The 19962-nt window shown below is 48.0% G+C and overlaps 1 protein-coding gene across 1 annotated transcript in view; it reads left to right on the top strand.

Annotated features, from left to right (window-relative positions):
• Positions 1-19962, top strand: part of OXSR1 (oxidative stress responsive kinase 1) — a 177522-nt gene that overhangs the window by 56672 nt on the left and 100888 nt on the right. Inside the window, exon 4 of the mRNA XM_060248292.1 lies at positions 5515-5623. Coding sequence (XP_060104275.1) covers positions 5515-5623 — 109 coding nt within the window. The remainder of the gene's footprint in view (positions 1-5514; positions 5624-19962) is intronic.

Here is a 19962-nt window from a genome sequence, read left to right on the forward strand (position 1 = left end):
AGCCGTGCCATTAAACTCCCTTTCCTGACTGTGCAGAATTTTAATTGTTATCTAAATCATTTATGCCCAGTGGGGACTCAGAGCGGCTTACAGCATTCTTTCCTTCATTTCAATGTCGGGTAGGTTAGAATGGTAGCATGTGACTGGCCAAAGGGCACCTAGCGAGCTTTGGTGGCACAAGCAGAGATTCAAACCTGGGTTTCCCAGATAATAGACACTCTAAGCCAGGGGTGTCGAACTCATTTATTATGAGGGCCGGATCTGACATAAATGAGACCTTGTCGGGTCGGGCCAGGTTGGGCTGGGCCGGGTCATGTGCATACCTATTTAAGATTAGATATCAGAGACATAAACTTTATAAAGGACACAGACAAACACAATTAGATATATATTTTTTAAAAAACTTAAAACGTGCTTAAAATGTTAGCACTTGTTGGTCTTAAAGGTGCTTTCTTTGTATCTCTCCCATGGGATCCAGGAAACTGGGCAAAAGAAGCTCTGGCTGTTTCCTTCCTTCCCCAGGGACCTGGGCGGGGGGAGGCGGGGAGGAGCCTCAGCCAACAGAAGGAAGAGAGGCTTGGCTCAGTAGCTCTGCTGTTCTATTGAGAGAGCCTGGAAAAACAAGCTCTGCCTCCTCCCCCTTTCTTCCTCAGCCAATGGAGAAAATAGAGGTTTTGCTCTGTAGCTCCTGTGTGATTGAGCAAGCCTTGCGATGCAGGCTGTTATGCAGAAGGAAGCAAGAGAGAGGGAGAAGGAAGCAGGTGACAGCCAATTGCTTAGGGGCCTGATAGGAGCCCTCCGAGGGCCTGATTGGGCCCCCGGACTGCATGTTTGACAGCCCTGCTCTAAGCATTATGCCATGCTGCTTGCCGAAGGCAGGAATTTCTCAGTGTTGTGTTTTCCTTTAGATCAGGGGTGTCGAACTCATTTGTTATGAGGACCGGATCTGACATAAATGAGACCTTGTTGGGCCGGGCCATGCGTGTACCTATTTAAGATTAGGTAGCATGGATATAAATTTTATACAGAACACAGAAAAATATTTTTTTTAAAAAATTAAAACGCTTAAAACATTAGCACTTGTTGGTCTTAAAGATGCTTTCTTTGTATCTCTCCCATGGGATTTAGGGAACTGGGCAAAGGAAGCTCTGGCTCTTTCCTTCCTTCCTCAGGGGACCAGGAGGGGGAGGAGCCTCAGCCAATGGAGAAAACAGAGGTTTTGCTGTGTCGCAAAAAGGTTGGGGACTGCTACTCTAGATCAACTGTAATAGCAGGAGATCTCCAGTTGGCCCCTGGCGGTTGGCAACAGGTTAAACCACGTACCAGCCGCTGCAATTAAATCCGGAGGCTTGCCTGGACCAGAAGGTTAGATTTAAGGCCTGCTCTGCCCTCTAGTTAATTTCTAAACAGCCCTGTGTGGTGGTTCATTATTCTTTAACATAATTGCTTCTTACAGCGCAGGCTGAGTTTTAAACAAGATAACTGTTTGGAACAGCAGTGGCGGAAATTGTCTAAATTGGAGGTGAATAGCTGTGTCAAATTGATTGCGGCAAGAACAACCATATGTAGTGCTGTGGTAAACTAAGCTATTTTATAATGATTTAATTCATAACTTTTAAAGAATGGAACTGAAAGATGGAATGTATATTTTTTTATACATATCTGTGTTTTATTTCTGCATTTTCGTTTATCCTACCCTTTTCTACACTAACAGTTTTGTAATGCCAATAATGGAAGTTGCTATGTAAGAACAACCAGGAGAGTTTTGTGACACCTTAAAGACAAGCAGGTTTTTATTTTAGCTTAGCTTTATGTAGACTGGACTCATTTTTGCCGGATTGGTAAAGTTCAACTTGAATGCCAGCAGTGGGTTTTAAGGACTGGCCTAAAGATTTTGGATTTTCTTTATAGCTTCTTGCTTGTTGGAGATTATACTTTGAAGGTTTTTTGTTTGTTTTTGCGCATTTAAGGAGTTTAATCACCTGTGTTTGTTTTTTTGAAAAAATTGCTTTATTTTTGCTTTATAATAAGGGTTTTTAAGTTATCTGGTTAAGTCCATTTGAGAAAGGAAAGGAATTGATTTAATGACCAAAAGCTCCTTGTTGTTGTAAGAAGGCACAGTTTTAATATGCATCTCCCCGTCGTAGTAACCTGCCAGGACCAAAAATATATCCTCAGAAACAAAATAAGTGTTATTTTCATTTGCAGCCCCACCAGTCAATCAAGTTAAGCTGCAAATGACTGTAAAAGGTAAAGGTTGTTCCCTGTGCAAGCACCAGTCATTTCCAATTCTGGGATGACGTTGCGTCACGATGTTTTCGCGGCAAACTTTTTAACGGGGTGGTTTGCCATTACCTTCCCCAGTCATCTACCCTTTCCCCCCAGCAAGCTGGGTACTCAGTTGGCTGGCCTCGGAAGGATGGAAGGCTGAGTCAACCTCGAGCCGGCTACCTGAAAACCCAGCTTCCACCGGGGATCGAACTCAGGTCGTGAGCAGAGAGCTCAGACTGCAGTACTGCAGCTTTACCACTCTGCGCCACGGGGCTCTTGCAGTTGACTGAATCCCAAGTATATCTTTTACACGTCCTGTGTTGAATCTACGGAAGAAAAAACCAAAGCAAGTCAATTGTCATCTGACTTGGAGTCTACTCAAACTGTTCCTTGGATTGAGGTCACCATCCCATAATCATCCGATGTCTTACTCTGCCTGTGATTGTTTTAAGAAAGCTTCCCAGGCTGATGCAGGAGCAGGGCTTTTTCAGTGGTGGTCCAGCTCTGTGGAACAGTCCCCTTGCTCTGATTTCATTCCAAGGGCAGGAGAAGACCATCCTCTTAAAGGGGCGGAGACTGGCTTAACTTCTGTGGACTGGACTTTACACAGAGAATAATTAAAATGTGAAATTCGTTGCCAGAGAATGTCATGGTGGCCACAAGAATAAACCGCTTTAGAAGGGGATTAGATAAATTTATGGGGGAGAGACCTCACCTGGTAAGACGTCACCTAGAGTATTGTGTTCAGTTTTGGGCACCACATTTTAAGAAGGATATAGACGAGCTGGAACGGGTTCAGAGGAGGGCGACGAAGATGATGAGGGGTCTGGAGACCAAGTCCTATGAAGAAAGGTTGAAGGAGCTGGGGATGTTTAGCCTGGAGAGAAGGCGGGTGAGAGGTGATAGGATCACCATCTTCAAGGTCTTGAAGGGCTATCATATAGAGGATGGTGTGAAATTGTTTTCTGTGGCCCCAGAAAGTGGGACCAGAACCATTGGGTTGAAATTAAATCAGAAGAGTTTCAGGCTCAACATTAGGAAGAACTTCCTGACCGTTAGAGCAGTTCCTCAGTGGAGCAGGCTTCCTTGGGAGGTGGTGGGCTCTCCTTCCTTGGAGGTTTTGAAACAGAGGCTAGATGGCCATCTGATAGCAATGCGGATCCTATGAATTTAGGGGGCGGCATTTCTGAGTTTCCTGCATTGTGCAGGGGGTTGAACTAGATGACCCTGGAGGTCCCTTCCAACTCTGTGATTCAAGGTGAAGGCAATTTATAAGCTACTCTGAGTCTCCAAGTGAAGGGTGGGGTATAAATTCAATCTCTTCTTCTTTAACCCTCACACCAGTTCTGTCGTTGGGGGTGTAAGAAGACAACCGGCCCAGAGCTGCCCAGAGTCATGGCTGGCTGGGCTTCTGAACCCATCTGTCCTCCATCCTGATTTGACTCTGTTGAGCTTTGAACTGTAATGATAACGTCTCTCCTTATGGAGAACTCAGAAATCTGGAGGCTCCAGCACTCCGAAGGGGCTTTGCCTTCGCCCTCAAAACTCCATTGTGGCGCTGAAGGAATAATGGAAGTCTGAGCCGTCCTCATCAATAATCCATATCCCAGCACTCCCATTTTAGAGCTTTTTCTCCTCTCTTCCCCCATCATGGAGTCAACCTTGAACTAATTGCTAAGTGTTTACTAATAGATACATTTCTGTTTCTTTCTTTTTTTGCATAAGCACATCATCAAGGCCTGTATTCTCTTTCTGCTCTCCCTGGTCAACCCAGCCTGACTTCTGGAAATCAGAGATAATCATGCCAGTTTATTTATATCCCCCCCTATTGTCTTAAGTTCAAGGCAGCTCTCAGGAACAAATATATAAACAAGAAAGTCCTGGTATGAAGCAGTAGATGAAAACCCCTCCTTTAGGGTTGTCAGGTTCTCCGTGGCCACCTGCAGGGGAGGGGGGAATGGGTAGGGTTGCCGGATCCGAGTTGGAAAACTCTTGGAGATGTAGAGATGGAGCCTGCGGAGAAAAGGGACATCGGTGGGATACAATACCATAGACCAGAGGTGTCAAACATGCAGTTTGGGTGCTGAATCAGGCCCCCGGAGAGCTCCTATCAGGCCCCCGAGCAACTGGCTGTCATCTGCTTCCTCCTCCCTCTCTCTTGCTTCCTTCTGCATCACAGCTTGCTTTGCAAGGCTTGTCAATTGCACAGGAGTGACAGAACAAAACCCCTATTTTCTCCATTGGCTGAGGCTCCTCCCTTGTTGAGAAATAGCTTGCCTTGCTGTCGCACAGCAGGGCTACTGAACTAAGCCTCTCTTCCTTCTGTTGGCTGAGGCTCCTCCCCCACCCAGTCCCTGGGGAAGGAGGGAAAGAGCCAGAGCTTCCTTTGCCCAGTTCCCTGAATCCCATGGGAGGAATACAAAGAAAGCACCTTTAAGATCAATGAGTGCTAACGTTTTAAGTGTTTTGAAAATATATATTTGTGTTTGTGTCCTTTATAAAGTTTATATCTCTGCTACCTAATCTTAAATAGGTACACACATGGCCCGGCCTGACTTGGCTCGGCCCAACCAGATACGGCCTGGCCCAACAAGCTCTCTTTTATGTCCGATCTGAGCCTCATAACAGATTCGACACCCCTCCATAGACTCCTCCCTCCAGAGCATCAGTTTTATCCAGGGAAATTGATGTCTGTAATCTGGAGATGAGCTGTAGTTCCGGAGGATCCCCAGGTCCCACCTGGAGGCTGCGGTGCTATCAGACATTTCCAAAATCAGCAGCATTCTAAAAACTTCAAAGGCTTATTCAGGCAAGCGAGGCCTTGCATTGTTTTCCTCATAAAGTTAATAAAGAGGTGCAAGATGGTACTTCCTTTCGTAGAAGAAGATATTGGATTTATATCCCGCCCTATACTCGGAATCTGAGTCTCGGAGCAGTCACAATCTCCTTTACGCCCCCCCCCCCCCCACAGACACCCAGTGAGGTGGGTGGGCTGAGAGAGCTCTCCCAGAAGCTGCCCTTTCAAGGACAACTCTGCAAGAACTATAGCTCACCCAAGGCCATTCCAGCGGCTGCAAGTGGAGGAGGAGGAGGAGGAAGGTGATGATGACATTGGATATATATCTCACCTTATACTCTGAATCTCAGCTGATAGGTGTTAACGTTACCAAGCGCGCTGCTCTTGTTAGCACTGTAATAATCACAGCACAGTTTAATGTTTTCTCTCCCTTCTTCTCTCTCTAGAAAGAAATCCAAGCAATGAGTCAGTGCCATCATCCGAACATCGTATCTTATTATACGTCGTTTGTAGTGAAAGATGAACTTTGGTTAGTGATGAAGCTCCTTAGTGGAGGTAAGTTTGAAGTAGTTAAATGGGAGATTCCCAGGTTCTGGCATGCCCCCGTCAAAAGGAATGCCCCAGTATCATAATGCCCCTGTATAAATCGATGGTGCGGCCTCATTTGGAGTACTGTGTACAATTCTGGTCACCACACCTCAAAAAGGATATTATAGCATTGGGAAAAGTGCAGAAAAGGGCAACTGGAACAATTAAAGGGTTGGAATACTTTCCCTATGAAGAGAGGTTGAAACGCTTGGGGCTCTTTAGCTTGGAGAAATGTCGACTGAGGGATGACATGATCGAGGTTTACAAGATTATGCGTGGGATAGAGAAGGAAGAGAAAGAAGTCCTTTTCTCCCTTTCTCACAGTACAAGAACTCAATGAAATTGCTGAGTAGTCGCGTCAGAACTGATAAAAGGAAGTCCTTCTTCACCCAAAGGGTGATCAACACATGGAATTCACTGCCACAGGAGGTGGCGGCAGCTACAGGCATAGCCAGCTTCAAGAGGGGATTGGATAAAAATATGGAGCAGAGGTCCATCAGTGGCTGTTAGCCACAGCATATTGTTGGATCTCTCTGCCTGGGGCAAATGATGCTCTGTATTCTTGATGCTTGAGGGGGCTCAGTGGGAGGGCTTCTAGTGTCCTGGCCCCACTGCTGGACCTCCTGATGGCACTTGGGGTTTTTTGGCCACTGTGTGATACAGAGTGTTGGACTGGATGGGCCATTGGCCTGATCCAACATGGCTTCTCTTATGTCCTTATGTGACACAGAGTGTTGGACTGGATGGGCCATTGGCCTGATCCAACATGGCTTCTCTTATGTTCTTATGTGACCCAGAGTGTTGGACTGGATGGGCCATTGGCCTGATCCAACATGGCTCCTCTTATGTTCTTATGTGACACAGAGTGTTGGACTGGATGGGCCATTGGCCTGATCCAACATGGCTTCTCTTATGTCCTTATGTGACACAGAGTGTTGGACTGGATGGGCCATTGGCCTGATCCAACATGGCTTCTCTTATGTTCTGAATGGGTGGTAGATATTAAATATGTCCTAGAAACATAGAATGGCCTAGAGACAGAGTTGGTAGGGACCTCCAGGGTCATCTAGTCCAGCCCCCTGCACAATGCAGGGAATTCACAAATACCTCCCCCTAAATTCACAGTGAGTCGTTTTCTTTCTGCGGGAACCTATAGTTTAAGTCAGGGGTGGGGAACATCAGGCCCGAGGGCTGTTTGTGGCCCTCGAGATCACTTGGTCTGGCCCTTGGGGATTACTGGGCCAAGCCCCCCTCCCTCTCATGGGCATTGTGAAGGACTTCTGCTGGGGTATGTGGGTGCCTTGAAAGGTCTGCTGGGAGCAGCTGAAGGGAGGGAGGGAGGGCTGACAGGGGTGGGGGGGTGGGAGCAGCTACCACCAATTCAATTTGCACATGTTTATCCCAGACGGTGTGGCCTAATATGCTAATGAGTGTGTGACCTAGTATGCTAATATTAGGGGATGTGATCTAATATGTCAGGACCTAGGCTGGTTAAGGCGGCAGGCCAGTGTGTGTGTTCTTGTGCTGAATTAGGCTCTCCCCACGTGACTTCAAATAGAAAAACAATTATCTGCATTAATTTTCCAGGCCAGAATCATTCTCCCTCGGCGGAGCACTGTTTTTTAAGTTGATGATTTTGTATGGCCCGCAAATGATGCTATAAATACCCAAATGACCCTTCGCAGAAGAAAGGTCCCCCACCCCTGGTTTAAGTGCTGGGGGGGGGCACTTTTGGTGATACACAACTGTAATCCCCCCACCCCTCCCCAGTTATTTTATTGGTCAGATATCCAGAATTTATTCTCCCCCTCTCTGCAGCCGCTGTTTTGCACCTCTTTATTGAAGATCCCTCAGACCTTGGGAGGGGACGGCAGGGACAGATATTAAGGGAATGTAGCATGGGGTTGGATGGGGTTGGGCGGGGGATTTGAATGTTTTTATGTCTGAAAGCGAATGACTGCAAGGGGTGTCTGACATAAACGTGCATTTAAAAGGAATGATCTTTTGTTCCCACTCTGAGCTGCGCGCTGCGGTTTACAGGCACTGACAGTATGAAGTAAAACAGTCACCTAATCCGCCCACCACAGTGTTTCTCTCTTGATGACCGTATTCAAGGGCCTATGCGATGTATATTCAGAAAAAGTATAAAAGGAAGCAGCAAGAGAAGAAAAACGGGGATAATGTGATTGAAGTTTACAAGATTATGTACGGGATGGAGAAGGAAGGGAAAGAAGTACTTTTCTCACAATACGAGAACTCGTGGACATTCAGTGAAATTGCTGATCCAGTAGCGTTAGAACAGATAAAAGGAAGTACTCCTTCACCCCCAAAGGGTGATTAACACGTGGAATTCACCGCCACAGGAGGTGGCAGCGGCTACAAGTATAGACAGCTTCAAGAGGGGATTGGATAAGCATATGGAGCAGAGGGCAATCAGTGGCTATTAGCCACAGCATATCATTGGAACTCTCTGTCTGGGGCAGTGATATGCTCTGTATTCTTGGTGCTTGGGGGGGCACAGTGGGAGGGCTTCTTGTATCCTGGCCCCACTGATGGACCTCCTAATGGCACCTGGGTTTTTTTGGCCACTGTGTGACACAGTGTTGGACTGGATGGGCCATTGGCCTGATCCAGCATGGCTTTTATGTTCTTAACAAGCATTACGTTAGGGCTCCCTGAGATGGTGCCTAACGCCCTTTTCTGATGCCCACCGAGCATTTTTAGACAGTAGATGGGACCAGGCAATGAAGTTGGTGAGGGGTCTGGAGACCCAAGTCCTATGAGGAAAGGTTGAAAGAGCTAGGGATGTTTAGCCTGGAGAGGAGATGGTTGAGAGGTGATAGGATCACCCTCTTCAAGTATTTGAAGGGCTGTCATATTTGTGGATGGTGTGGAATTGTTTTCTGTGGCCCCAGAACCAGTGGGTTGAAATTAAATCAAAAGAGTTTCCAACTCAACATTAGGAAGAACTTCCTGACCATTAGAGTGGTTCCTCAGTGGAACAGGCTTCCTCAGGAGGTGGTGGGCTCTCCTTCCTTGGAGGTTTTGAAACAGGCTGGATGGCCATCTGACAGCAATGAAGATCCATCTGACAGCAATGAATTTAGGGGGAGGTGTTTGTGAGTTTCCTGCCTTGTGCAGGGTGTTGGCCTTGGGTCAGCCATAGCTCCGGCAGGAGTTCTCCTTGAAAGGGCAGCTGCTGTGAGAGCCCTCTCATCCCCACCCACCTCATGGGGTGTCTGTTGTGGGGGAGGAAGATAAAGGAGATTGTGAGCCGCTCTGAGACTCTTCGGAGTGGAGGGCAGGATATAAATCCAATATCTTCTTCTACCTCACAGGGTGTCTGTTGTGGGGGAGGAAGGGAAAGGAGATTGTGAGCCGCTCTGAGACTCTTCGGAGTGGAGGGCGGGATATAAATCCAATATCTTCATCTACCTCACAGGGTGTCTGTTGTGGGGGGGAGAGGAAGAGAAAGGAGATTGTGAGCCGCTCTGAGACTCTTCGGAGTGGAGGGCGGGATATAAATCCAATATCTTCTTCATCTTCTTCATGCAGCCTGGGGGAGTTCCACAAAGACTTTCTGAACCATCAAGTCTTCCTGTGCGGCAGGGTTTCTTTTCTTTCAGTACATTTTATTCATCCAGGTGGGCAGCCGTGTTGGTCTGAAGCAGTAGAACAAAGTAGGAGTCCAGTGGCACCTTGAAGACCGACACGGTTGTGTTCAGAACGTAAGCTTTTGGGTGTGCACGTACACTTCCTTCAGACGAGGAATCGGGTACAGTGAGTGGGGCTACACAGAGCTGGTAGGCAGTGGTTTAGAACGCAATTCAGTTTGTAAATAGGGGGGGAGGTAGAAAAGAGAAGAAGGGACAGGAAAGGGGAAAAAGTTAAATCATCTTATTTCTGCATCATAAATCTATATCAAGACTCATAGGCTGTCAGTTAACAAGAGCTCTACTAACATACACTTAAACTTATAAGCAGGGCTTTTTTCTAGCAGGAACTCCTTTGCATATCAGGCCACGCCCCCCCCTCCGATGCAGCCAATCCTCCTGCAGCCTTGTACTAAGAGCCCTGGAAGCTCCAGGAGGATTGGGTACATCAGGGGGGCGTGGCTTAATGTGCAGAGGAGCTCCTGCTAGAAAAAGAGCCCTGCTTATAAGAATATAGGGATGAAATGCAGTATGCGACTAAGAAGCACAAATTAAATCAATGCATTTAACCAATCATAAAAAGGTTTCCAAATTTGTTGTACATCTCTTGCAGTCTTGCCCTTCAGGAGAGATGAAAGTGTGCCCATTCCCGCCGTCTCTGGGATCTTTTCTATTAAGTCTTGTTTCTTTGGTGAGGTGCAGTTGGGGTTTGTGGACCGGCCTGCCGCAGCTTTAGAGCCTGTCTCCTTTTGAGGGATGTAATTGCCCGTCTCTTGGAGGGCGCCCCGGTGCTTACTCATACAAGGCTCTTCCCGCATGTGTCATAAAGCAACTTCTTATTGACCTTTTCCCCGCCCTTAATTATCTCGTTAATTTTTTAAAAACCTGACATTTACAGAGGGAGGGGTTAAAAGCAGGGAACGGAGAGGTTTTGAGGCAGTGACTCTGTGTGTGTATTACTCTCGTCTTTTCAGAGCTCTCCCGACGGTTGTTCTGCCAGTAAATTCACAGCGGTTCAGTTTTAAGTCAGTGACCCCTCCCTCCCCTTCCTTACCTTCCACGAGTCTTTTGCACATTGATCTGTCTGCAGAAGAGCCCGGGAAATTCTGGGGTACCTTCTGGAGAGGAACACTCAGCTTAAACAGCTCACCCCCCCAGGCAGTTTGGTGTAGTGGTGAAGTGTGCGGGCTCTAATCTGGGAGAACCAAGTTTGATTCCCCACTCTTCCACTTGTACCTGTTGGAATGGCCTTGGGTCAGCCACAGCTCTGGCAGAGGTTGTCCTTGAAAGGGCAGCTGCTGCAAGAGCCCTCTCAGCCCCACCCACTTCACAGGGTCTGTTGTGGGGAAGGAAGGTAAAGGAGATTGAGCCGCTCTGAGACTCTTCGGAGTGGAGGGTGGGATATAAATCCAATATCTTCATCTACCTCACAGGGTGTCTGTTGTGGGGGTGGGGAGGTAAAGGAGATTGTGAGCCGCTCTGAGACTCTTCGGAGTGGAGGGCGGGATATAAATCCAGTATCTTCATCTACCTCACAGGGTGTCTGTTGTGGGGGTGGGGAGGTAAAGGAGATTGTGAGCCGCTCTGAGACTCTTCGGAGTGGAGGGTGGGATATAAATCCAATATCTTCATCTACCTCGCAGGGTGTCTGTTGTGGGGGAGGAAGGGAAAGGAGGTTGTGAGCCGCTCTGAGACTCTTCGGAGTGGAGGGCGGGATATAAATCCAATATCTTCATCTACCTCACAGGGTGTCTGTTGTGGGGAGGAAGGGAAAGGAGGTTGTGAGCCGCTCCAAGACTCTTCGGAGTGGAGGGCGGGATATAAATCCAATATCTTCATCTACCTCACAGGGTGTCTGTTGTGGGGGAGGAAGGGAAAGGAGATTGTGAGCCGCTCTGAGACTCTTCGGAGTGGAGGGCGGGATATAAATCCAATATCTTCATCTACCTCACAGGGTGTCTGTTGTGGGGGAGGAAGGTAAAGGAGATTGTGAGCTGCTCTGAGACTCTTCGGAGTGGAGGGCGGGATATAAATCCAATATCTTCATCTACCTCACAGGGTGTCTGTTGTGGGGGAGGAAGGTAAAGGAGATTGTGAGCTGCTCTGAGACTCTTCGGCGTGGAGGGCGGGATAAAAATCCAATATCTGCATCTACCTCACAGGGTTCCTGTTGTGGGGGAGGAAGGTAAAGGAGATTGTGAGCCCCTCTGAGACTCTTTGGAGTGGAGGGCGGGATATAAATCCAATATCTTCATCTACCTCACAGGGTGTCTGTTGTGGGGGGGAAGGTAAAGGAGGTTGTGAGCCGCTCTGAGACTCTTCGGAGTGGAGGGCGGGATATAAATCCAATATCTTCTTCTTCTTCATTTGGTTCCTTGCTTCTGTTGTGGCGTGTGCTCCAGGAGAAATCTTTGGGAGGTATACATTGCAGGGTGGCAAAGAAGCTACGTTGTGCCAAAGTGGCTCTGACATTTCGTCATCTTCTCATGGAGGAAACCCTACCTATTGAGTACTGGATCCGCTTCATGGTTCTGGTACTGACGTTTAAAGCCTTACTCAGTCTGGGACCAACATACCTGAGGGACCGACTTTCCCCATGCACGCCCCGGAGGTCGTTGTGATCTGCTGTACAACACCTCCTGACCACCCCTGGTCCAAAGGATGTCTGATTTGCTTTGACCAGGGCCTTTTCAGCCCTGGCCCCTGCCTGGTGAAATCAGCTCCTGATGGAGATCCGGGCCCTACCTGAGTTACTGCCATTTTGTAGGGCCTGCAAGACGGAACTCTTGCGCCGGGCCTATGTTTGAGGCAGCGGGCGTCCTATTCCAGCTATTATTCCATCCGTCGGCTTCCCTTGTAGCGACATTGTGTCTTGCTATAGTGCTATCTTCCTATTACTATCATCATTTATTTTGGGCCTGTAATCCTTTATCCTGTATGATGTGCCCTTCCCGCCTGTGGTGCGCTTTATTTATTGTTTTACTGTTCTTATTTGTTTAGTTTTAATGTATTGTTTTAACTGTGAATTGTAGCTTTTGTATTGTTATTACTGTATGCCGTGATCCGCCCTGAACCTGTTTACGGGAAAGGGCGGAATGTAAGCCAAATAAATAAATAAATAAACAAGCTTGCAAAACCTCTCCTGGATTCCCTTGGAACCCAGTCTGGAAACCCTCGTGTTGCATAGCTTTCTCATTGTAGTTCTTCTCTGGAACATAGGTCCAGATCTGGTAGATCAGGGGTGGCCAACAGTAGCTCTCCAGCTGTTTTTGGCCTACAACTCCCATCAGCCCCAGCCAGCATGGCCATGCTGGCTGGGGCTGATGGAAGTTGTAGGCAAAAGACATCCGGAGAGCTACCGTTGGCCACCCCTGCAGTAGATGAACGTGGATGCATTAGATTCAGGACCGACAAAAGGAAATACTTCTTTGCATAGAGAGTGATTAAAATGTGGAGTTCGCTGCCAGAGGATGTGGTGATGGCCGTGGGCATAAAGGTCAAGGTAGTCCCCTGTGCAAGCACCAGTTGTTTTCGACTCTGGGGTGACGTTGCTTTCACAACGTTTTCATGGCAGACTTTTTACGGGGTGGTTTGCCGTTGCTTTCCCCAGTCATCTACGCTTTCCTCCCAGCAAGCTGGGGACTCACGTTACCGACCTCGGAAGGATGGAAGGCTGAGTCGACCTCGAGCCGGCTACCTGAACCAGCTTCTGCCAGGATCAAACTCAGGTCTTGAACAGAGGGCTCCGACTGCAGTACTGCAACTTTACCACTCTGCACCACGGGGCATAGATGCCTTTAAAAGGGGGATAAGAAGAAGATGCAGAAGAAGACAGTAGATTTATACTCTGTCCTTCTCTCTGAATCAGAGACTCAGAGCGACTTACAATCTCTTATATCTTCTCCCCCCGCAGCAGACACCCTGTGAGGTAGGTGGGGCTGAGAGGGCTCTCACAGCAGCTGCCCTTTCAATAACAACTCCTACGAAAGCTATGGCTGACCCAAGGCCATTCCAGCAGGTGCAAGTGGAGGAGCGGGGAATCAAACCCGGTTCTCCCAGATAAGAGTCCGCACACTTAACCACTACACCAAACTGGCTCTCTAAGATAGATTCTTAGAAGAGAGGTCTACTAGCCGTGGTGACTGAGGGGAGCCTCCATGTTCAGAGGCCCTCCAGCCTTTGAATCCCAGTGCCAAGAGGTAATGTCAGGGGTCTAGCCCTGTTGTTGGCCCACCAGAGGATCTGGTCAGCTGCGGTGTGAGACAGGACGCTGGACTAGAAGGATACTGGTTTGATGTTCTTCATGTGTGTGGCTTGGCTTTCTGGTACGGGCCTCTTCTCTTCTACATAGGAAGACTTTTTGACTCGCAGCTATGTCGGGATCGGCACTCCCTTTTGCTGCTTCCATCTTGTGGCGAGTGCCCTTCCTTGTGCCAGATTTTCTTGTAGGCATCCATCGCTAGCATGGGAAGCATTCCGTGTCATCCAGCGGGATCTCTAGCAATCCAGGGCAGAGGGCACAGCTAGGAGCAGCTGCGTATTGGGTTGCCAAACTTGAGGTGGGGCTTGGAGATCTGCAGTTGCTTTACAGCCAGGGCTTTTTTTTTTTTTGAGCAGGAATGCAGTTCTGGCTGGCTTGGCGCCAGGGGGTGTGGCTTAATATGCAAATGAGCTCCTCCTGGCTTTTTCTACCCCCCCCCCCCCAAAAGCCCTTGTCACAGCCAGTCTCCAGAAAATAGAGATCAGTTATCTGGGAGGAAACGGCTCCTTTGGAGGGTAGATTTTATGGCATACCCTAATGAGGTTCTTCCTGCTCCCGATTCCACCCTTCCTAGGCTACACCGCCAACACCGCCAGGCATTTCCCGATCCAGAGCTTGCAACACACACAACGTTGTGCCTCGTTCAGTCGCTAAGCTCTCTTGGGCAGGACCTGGAGTGATACAGCGCAGGGGTGGCCAGCGGTAGCTTTCCAGATGTTTTTTTTGCCTACAACTCCCATCAGCCCCAGTCATTGGCCATGCAAAAAAACATCTGGAGAGCTACCGTTGGCCACCCTTGATATAGCGGTTAGTGTTTGAGTCGGATCTTGACGATTCAGTGCAAGAGAGCCTTGGGCAAGTTGCTTTCTCTCAGCCTGACCAGTCTTGTAGGAGGGTGGTGGGGATATAATGGAGGGGAGAAACAGTCTGTCCCCCCAGGACACCTTGGTTGTAAAAATGTTTTTCAGGGGTGTCAAACATACACCCTGCGGGCCGAAACTGGCTCATCCAGGGGTCTTATCTGGCCCTCAATCAACTGATCATACCAGAGGCTGTGTATTATCTCCCTGTAGGTTGTCCCAGGGTTAGTGGAAGTGGGAGGGTAGGCATCAGGGAGATACTTTCAGGAAATACTGTAAGAGTGTTAACCAGGGGCGCTTTTTTTTTTGCTGCAGGAACTCCTATGCATATTAGGCCACACCCCTCTTATGTAGCCAATCCTCTAAGAGCTTACAGGGCTCTTCCTACAGGGCCTACTGTAAGCTCCAGGAGGATTGGCTGCATCAGGGGGTGTGGCCTAATATGCAAAGGAGCTCCTGCTACATCCTGAAAGACTCTCTAATAACTTTCTCTAAATTATAGTTCTTCCCTACAGGGAGTTCTAGAGTTGTGACTGCCTTCTCTTGAGCATTAAGAACGTACAAAGAGCCCTGCTGGATATTCTGGAGGGCCAACAACTGGGCACAGAGGCCAAGGCCTTCCCCTGATGTTGTCTCCTAGCTCTGGGATTCAGGGGATTAGTACCTCTGAATGCGCGCGTTCCTCTCTGTCACCATGGCTTACATTTTCAGTATAACTTCTTTGATCTTAAAGGTGCCACCGGAGTCCAACTTTGTTCTACTATGGCTGGTAGCCATTGGCAGACGTATCCTCAATGAGTCTACCCTAATCCCCCTTTAAAGCTGCTTATACCTGTGGCCACCAGTTTTGCTGGATGCCCTCGCGTTCTCATCTTTTGGGAGAAGTGGTACAGCCAGAAGATGCTTGTACAACTCGTTCTGAATAGTCCTTTTCTTAAAGTTGGGCTTGAGGTCTTGTCCCGTGTTCCCTCTAGGCTGAGTGAGCGTGAGCTAGCGCACAGATTTTTAGCCTCCAGCTCGCACGTTTCTGTCTTAGCTCAGGAAGGAGGACCCCAGAGCACAGCACTTTATGCAGGAGCTCACAACTTTAATACCAGCAGCTCACAAGATACCTTTGATGCCAGTAGCACACAAAGTGGAATTTTTGCTCGCGAGACTGCAGCTTAGAGGGAATATTGGTCTTGTCCCATTTTAAATTCAGTGCATGGCTTTCTCCGTTCCTGTTGAAGGGTCTATGAATGTGTGCTTTCCCCCCCCTCCCCCCCACTCTATTTTTGTTTCCTTCATACATGTCTGGGATTGGAACCTAACTAGCAATTTTATTGATGCACGAAGCAGCATAAATATGCCTTTTAAGTCGCTTCTGTGGGTGCTGGAGGCATAAACATTTATCTCTTGGTAAATGCTGGTGATTCAGATGGCCTTTTCTGCCGTTGGAAGGTAGCTTTTTAAGCTCCATTATCTCTTGTCGGCTTTTAAAATATATGTGCGCGTCAGAAAATATTTTTCGGGGGGGGGGGTGGCCTCTTGTGCTGCCGTCTTGCCTTTGTTGTGTCGAAAGAGCACTTTTGCCGGCGCTTCTGTTTCTCTTTAAACACCTCAAACTTAAATTAATGGCTAAAAATACCGGGGAGGTGCTGGATTTGCTATTAGACGTACATCACAGGGTGTATAGCAGTTTCCTTTGAAGGTCTTTTTTTTTTTTTTGCACAAAAAAACCATACTTCTCCTTCTGAAAGGGTTCTTCTGGTAAGTTGATTGGTTTTAAATCTCTCGCAGTCCTACTGAACCTTTATCCTCTCCGAAATGATACAGCGAAAGATACAGCGAGTCAATGCAGACCCTTTGCTCAGGCCTAAAGGTCCTAAGTAGCCTTTTGGACGGCGGGCTTCCCGAAATAAGGTAGATGCTGGCTGTTCACAAGGGCTCTTGTTCGCGGGTCAAAATTGCAGTAGAGCAGGTTTGTGCTGGGTTGGGCTGCCGGTTAACGCTGCGTGAAAAAGATCCGCATACTCTGCGCTTCAAAACACCTAGTGACTCGGCTGGAACGACCCGCCGGGCATAACTTTATTCTGCATTATTCCCATAGTTCAGAAATTGCACTACACAAGAATTTGGGATCCTCTTTCGGTGCATTAAGAGGTCGTTGTGGGTTGCAGGAAAATTAAAAGCCTTGGGGGGAAACCCAGCTGGGCAGGTGAACTTTGAGATGTCGGGAGAGCTCAGGAGAATTTCCGACAGGTGCGTAGGAGATGGAAGCTCTTGTCCTTCTCCTTGGTCAGCAGAAACAGGGTTAAAGACTTCAGCATCTTGGGTACCACTGAAGGCACACAGAAGTTCCTCTCGGTTGCTACTTTCTCAGACTCCTGGTACTATTTCTTCATGAAAACATATCATGGGTGGCCAAACTGTGGCTCAGGAGCCACATGTGGCTCTTTCACACATATTGTGTGGCTCTCAAAGCCCCCACCGCCCCAAGACATTTCTCTCTTTAAATAGCTTCTCCAAGCCAAGTCAGCTAGCGGCTTAGAGAATGCATGTAAAGCTAAAGTTGCTTTCTTTCCATCTTTCTCTCCCTACTCCCTTCCCATCTATTTCCTTCCTTCCTTCCTTCCTTCCTTCCTTCCTTCCTTCCTTCCTTCCTTCCTTCCTTCCTTCCTTCCTTCCTTCCTTCCTTCCTTCCTTCCTTCCTTCCTTCCTTCCTTCCTTCCTTCCTTCCTTCCTTCCTTCCTTCCTTCCCTCCCTCCCTCCCTCCCTCCCTCCCTGTCAATGCAACTCTCAAACATCTGATGTTCATATCCTGTGGCTCTCAGACATCTTATGCTTACTCTTTGTGGCTTTTATGTTAAGCAAGTTTGGCCACCCCTGATTTATATCCTTCCTTTCCTTGTGGATCAGTGCCAGGTTTGGCAACCTCCACGTGGTGTCTAGAGATCCCCCTTGGATTTCAACTGATCTCCAGGCAACTGAGATCAGTTTGCCTAGAAAAAATGTCCATTTTGAAAAGTGGGCTCTCTGGCATCATGCCCAGTTGAAGTCAGTCCCCTCTCCAAAGCCTGCATGCCTCAGGCTCCGCCTCCATAATCTCCGGGTATTTTTCAAACTGGAGATGGCAACCTGATTCGGGGCACCCCCTGGAGGTCCCCACAGCTTGAGCATTCAGCAGTTTGGGTGAAAACAAGCAATCCTTTAAGAAAATTGTCTCCTATTGCTACTTTTTTTCCATTGATCAACCCCTCAAAATGTCCAAACTGAGAGCCAGTTAAGTGTAGTGGTTAAGTGTGCGGACTCTTACCTGGGAGAACCAGGTTTGAATCGCCACTCCTCCACTTGCACCTGATGGAATGGCCTTGGGTCAGCCATAGCTCTCGTAGGAGTTGTCTTTGAAAAGGCAGCTGCTGTGAGAACTCTCTCAACCTCACAGGGTGGGGTGGGGGGTGGAAAGTAAAGGAGATTGTGAGCCACTCTGAGATTCAGGGTGGAGGGCGAAATATAAATCCAGTGTCGTCATCGTTATCGACTTCTTCTGCTCCTCCTTCTCCTCTTCTTTCTCCTCCTCCTCCTCCTTCTCCTCCTTCTCCTCCTCCTCCTTCTCCTCCTCCTCTTTCTCCTCCTCCTTCTTCTCCTCCTTCTTCTCCTCCTCCTCTTTCTCCTCCTCCTTCTCCTCCTCCTCCTTCTCCTCCTCCTTCTCCTCCTCCTCCTTCTCCTCCTCCTTCTTCTCCTCCTTCTTCCCCTTTTCCTTCTTCTCCTCCTCCTCTTTCTCCTTCTCCTCCTTCTCCCCCTTGGGTACTAACCACTGGCCTGTAACACCATCTTTGAGTGTTTGCCTGTATGGTGGGGTTGCCAGGTCCCCCCAGCCACTGGTGGGGGAGTAAGGTTGGAAGTCCCAGGTTGGGAAATTCTTGGTGATTTGGGGATGGAGCCTGGAAGGACAGGGACCTCCATGGAGGACAAGTGCCATAGAGTCCACCCAATCTATAACAGCCATTTTCTTCAGAACTGATTTCTGTAGTCTGGAGATGAGCATAATTCCCAGGGATCTCCTGGTCCCTCCTGGAGGCTGGCATCCTTATTATATGAAACTCCAGGCTCCCCCATTTGAAAGCCTCCCCCCCAAAGCGGAAGGCCCCATAGTACATGACTTCTCTTATATTGCGTTGGCGGGGTTTAAATTCATACTTGGTCCACATAACTCATGAGAAAGGTTGTTAAAAGAATAACCTTGGGATTGGGCCCCAGAACTCTCCTCAGAAGTGCTGGGAACAAAATCAGAAGACTTTATTTTCAAAACACCCATCGACCGCTGAGGAAAATACCGTGTAAGGACATTTCTGCCAGTGGGAGTAGGATTGCTAGCTGTGGGTTGAGAAATACCTGGAGATTTGGTAGGTGATGCTGAAGAGGGCAGGGTTTGGGGAGGGAGGAACCTCAGGAGGGTATAAACACACAGAGTCCGCCCTCCAGGGCAGCCATTTTATCCCGGGAAACCGATCAAGGTCATCTGGAGATCAGTGGTAATAGCGGGAGATCTTCAGGTGCCACCGGGAGGTTGGCAACTCTCAATGGACATTTTGCTGTTCGCTGGCTATGTTATCCCATACTGTCATGGCGGAAACCCCCATTGCTTATGTTGCCATGGCAACATGTAGCTGTTAAGTATGCTGTAAGTCAGCCAGGCCCTAATGAGGCCTGAACTAAAGTGGCGAACATATCCCAGAATCCTTTGCAAGACACCTGCCGTCCAATTTTAAACATGTTTCTGTGGGAACAATTGAAAGTTTTGGAAAACAAAACTCTCAATTTAGACTGTTGCCCGCATGCCCTTCGCCAACTTGTAAATCAGTCATCTGTTATTCTGGATTAATTCAGGCTAAAATAGAAATGAATACTGTTTAAGTCTTTTCAGTAGTTTAGATTTAAGGATTCTAGGGCTTTCCAGGGTCCCGTAACATGCCTGGACACGGTGTCTGTCTTAATTCTTGCTCCCGGCCCATCGTTTTAATCCTCTAAACAAAACCAACACTGGCTTTATTTCAAATTAAATCGGCATTGTAATATTTGTTGCCATCCTAAAGTCTTTAGAGGCATTTCAATATAAAATGAGATTAAGGGCCAGCTCTTGGCACGCGATTGAGGCAGTGACCGGATTTTTAAAAATCTTCCAAAAATCCGTTTCAGTTGCCACTGCTTGATTAGTAACTTAAAGTAACCAACTGTAGCATTATTGGGAGGGAGGAAGGGAGGGAGAAATGAAGCGGAGCATATTAAGAGATATTCAAGCCTGAAACGTAACCTGCTAATCTTCCCTCCCCAACATAACCTGCTTCTTTTGAAAGGTATTCTGTAACTCACAGCAAAGCAAGGCTTTGGGAAGAGCCACCCATATCCCCCTTTCTCTCTCTCCTACAGTTTTCGCTTCTTCCTTTCCCACCCCCCAGAAAAGAGTTTTTATGCATTTAAATCATTTCTGCTTCAGCCAATCTTGTCTGATTGAAGGACGCTTTCCCAGCTTCCACAAAGGCAGATAGACGA

The sequence above is a fragment of the Heteronotia binoei genome, chromosome 10 (genome assembly GCF_032191835.1).
Source record: "Heteronotia binoei isolate CCM8104 ecotype False Entrance Well chromosome 10, APGP_CSIRO_Hbin_v1, whole genome shotgun sequence".
In the NCBI taxonomy this organism is placed as follows: Eukaryota; Metazoa; Chordata; class Lepidosauria; order Squamata; family Gekkonidae; genus Heteronotia; species Heteronotia binoei.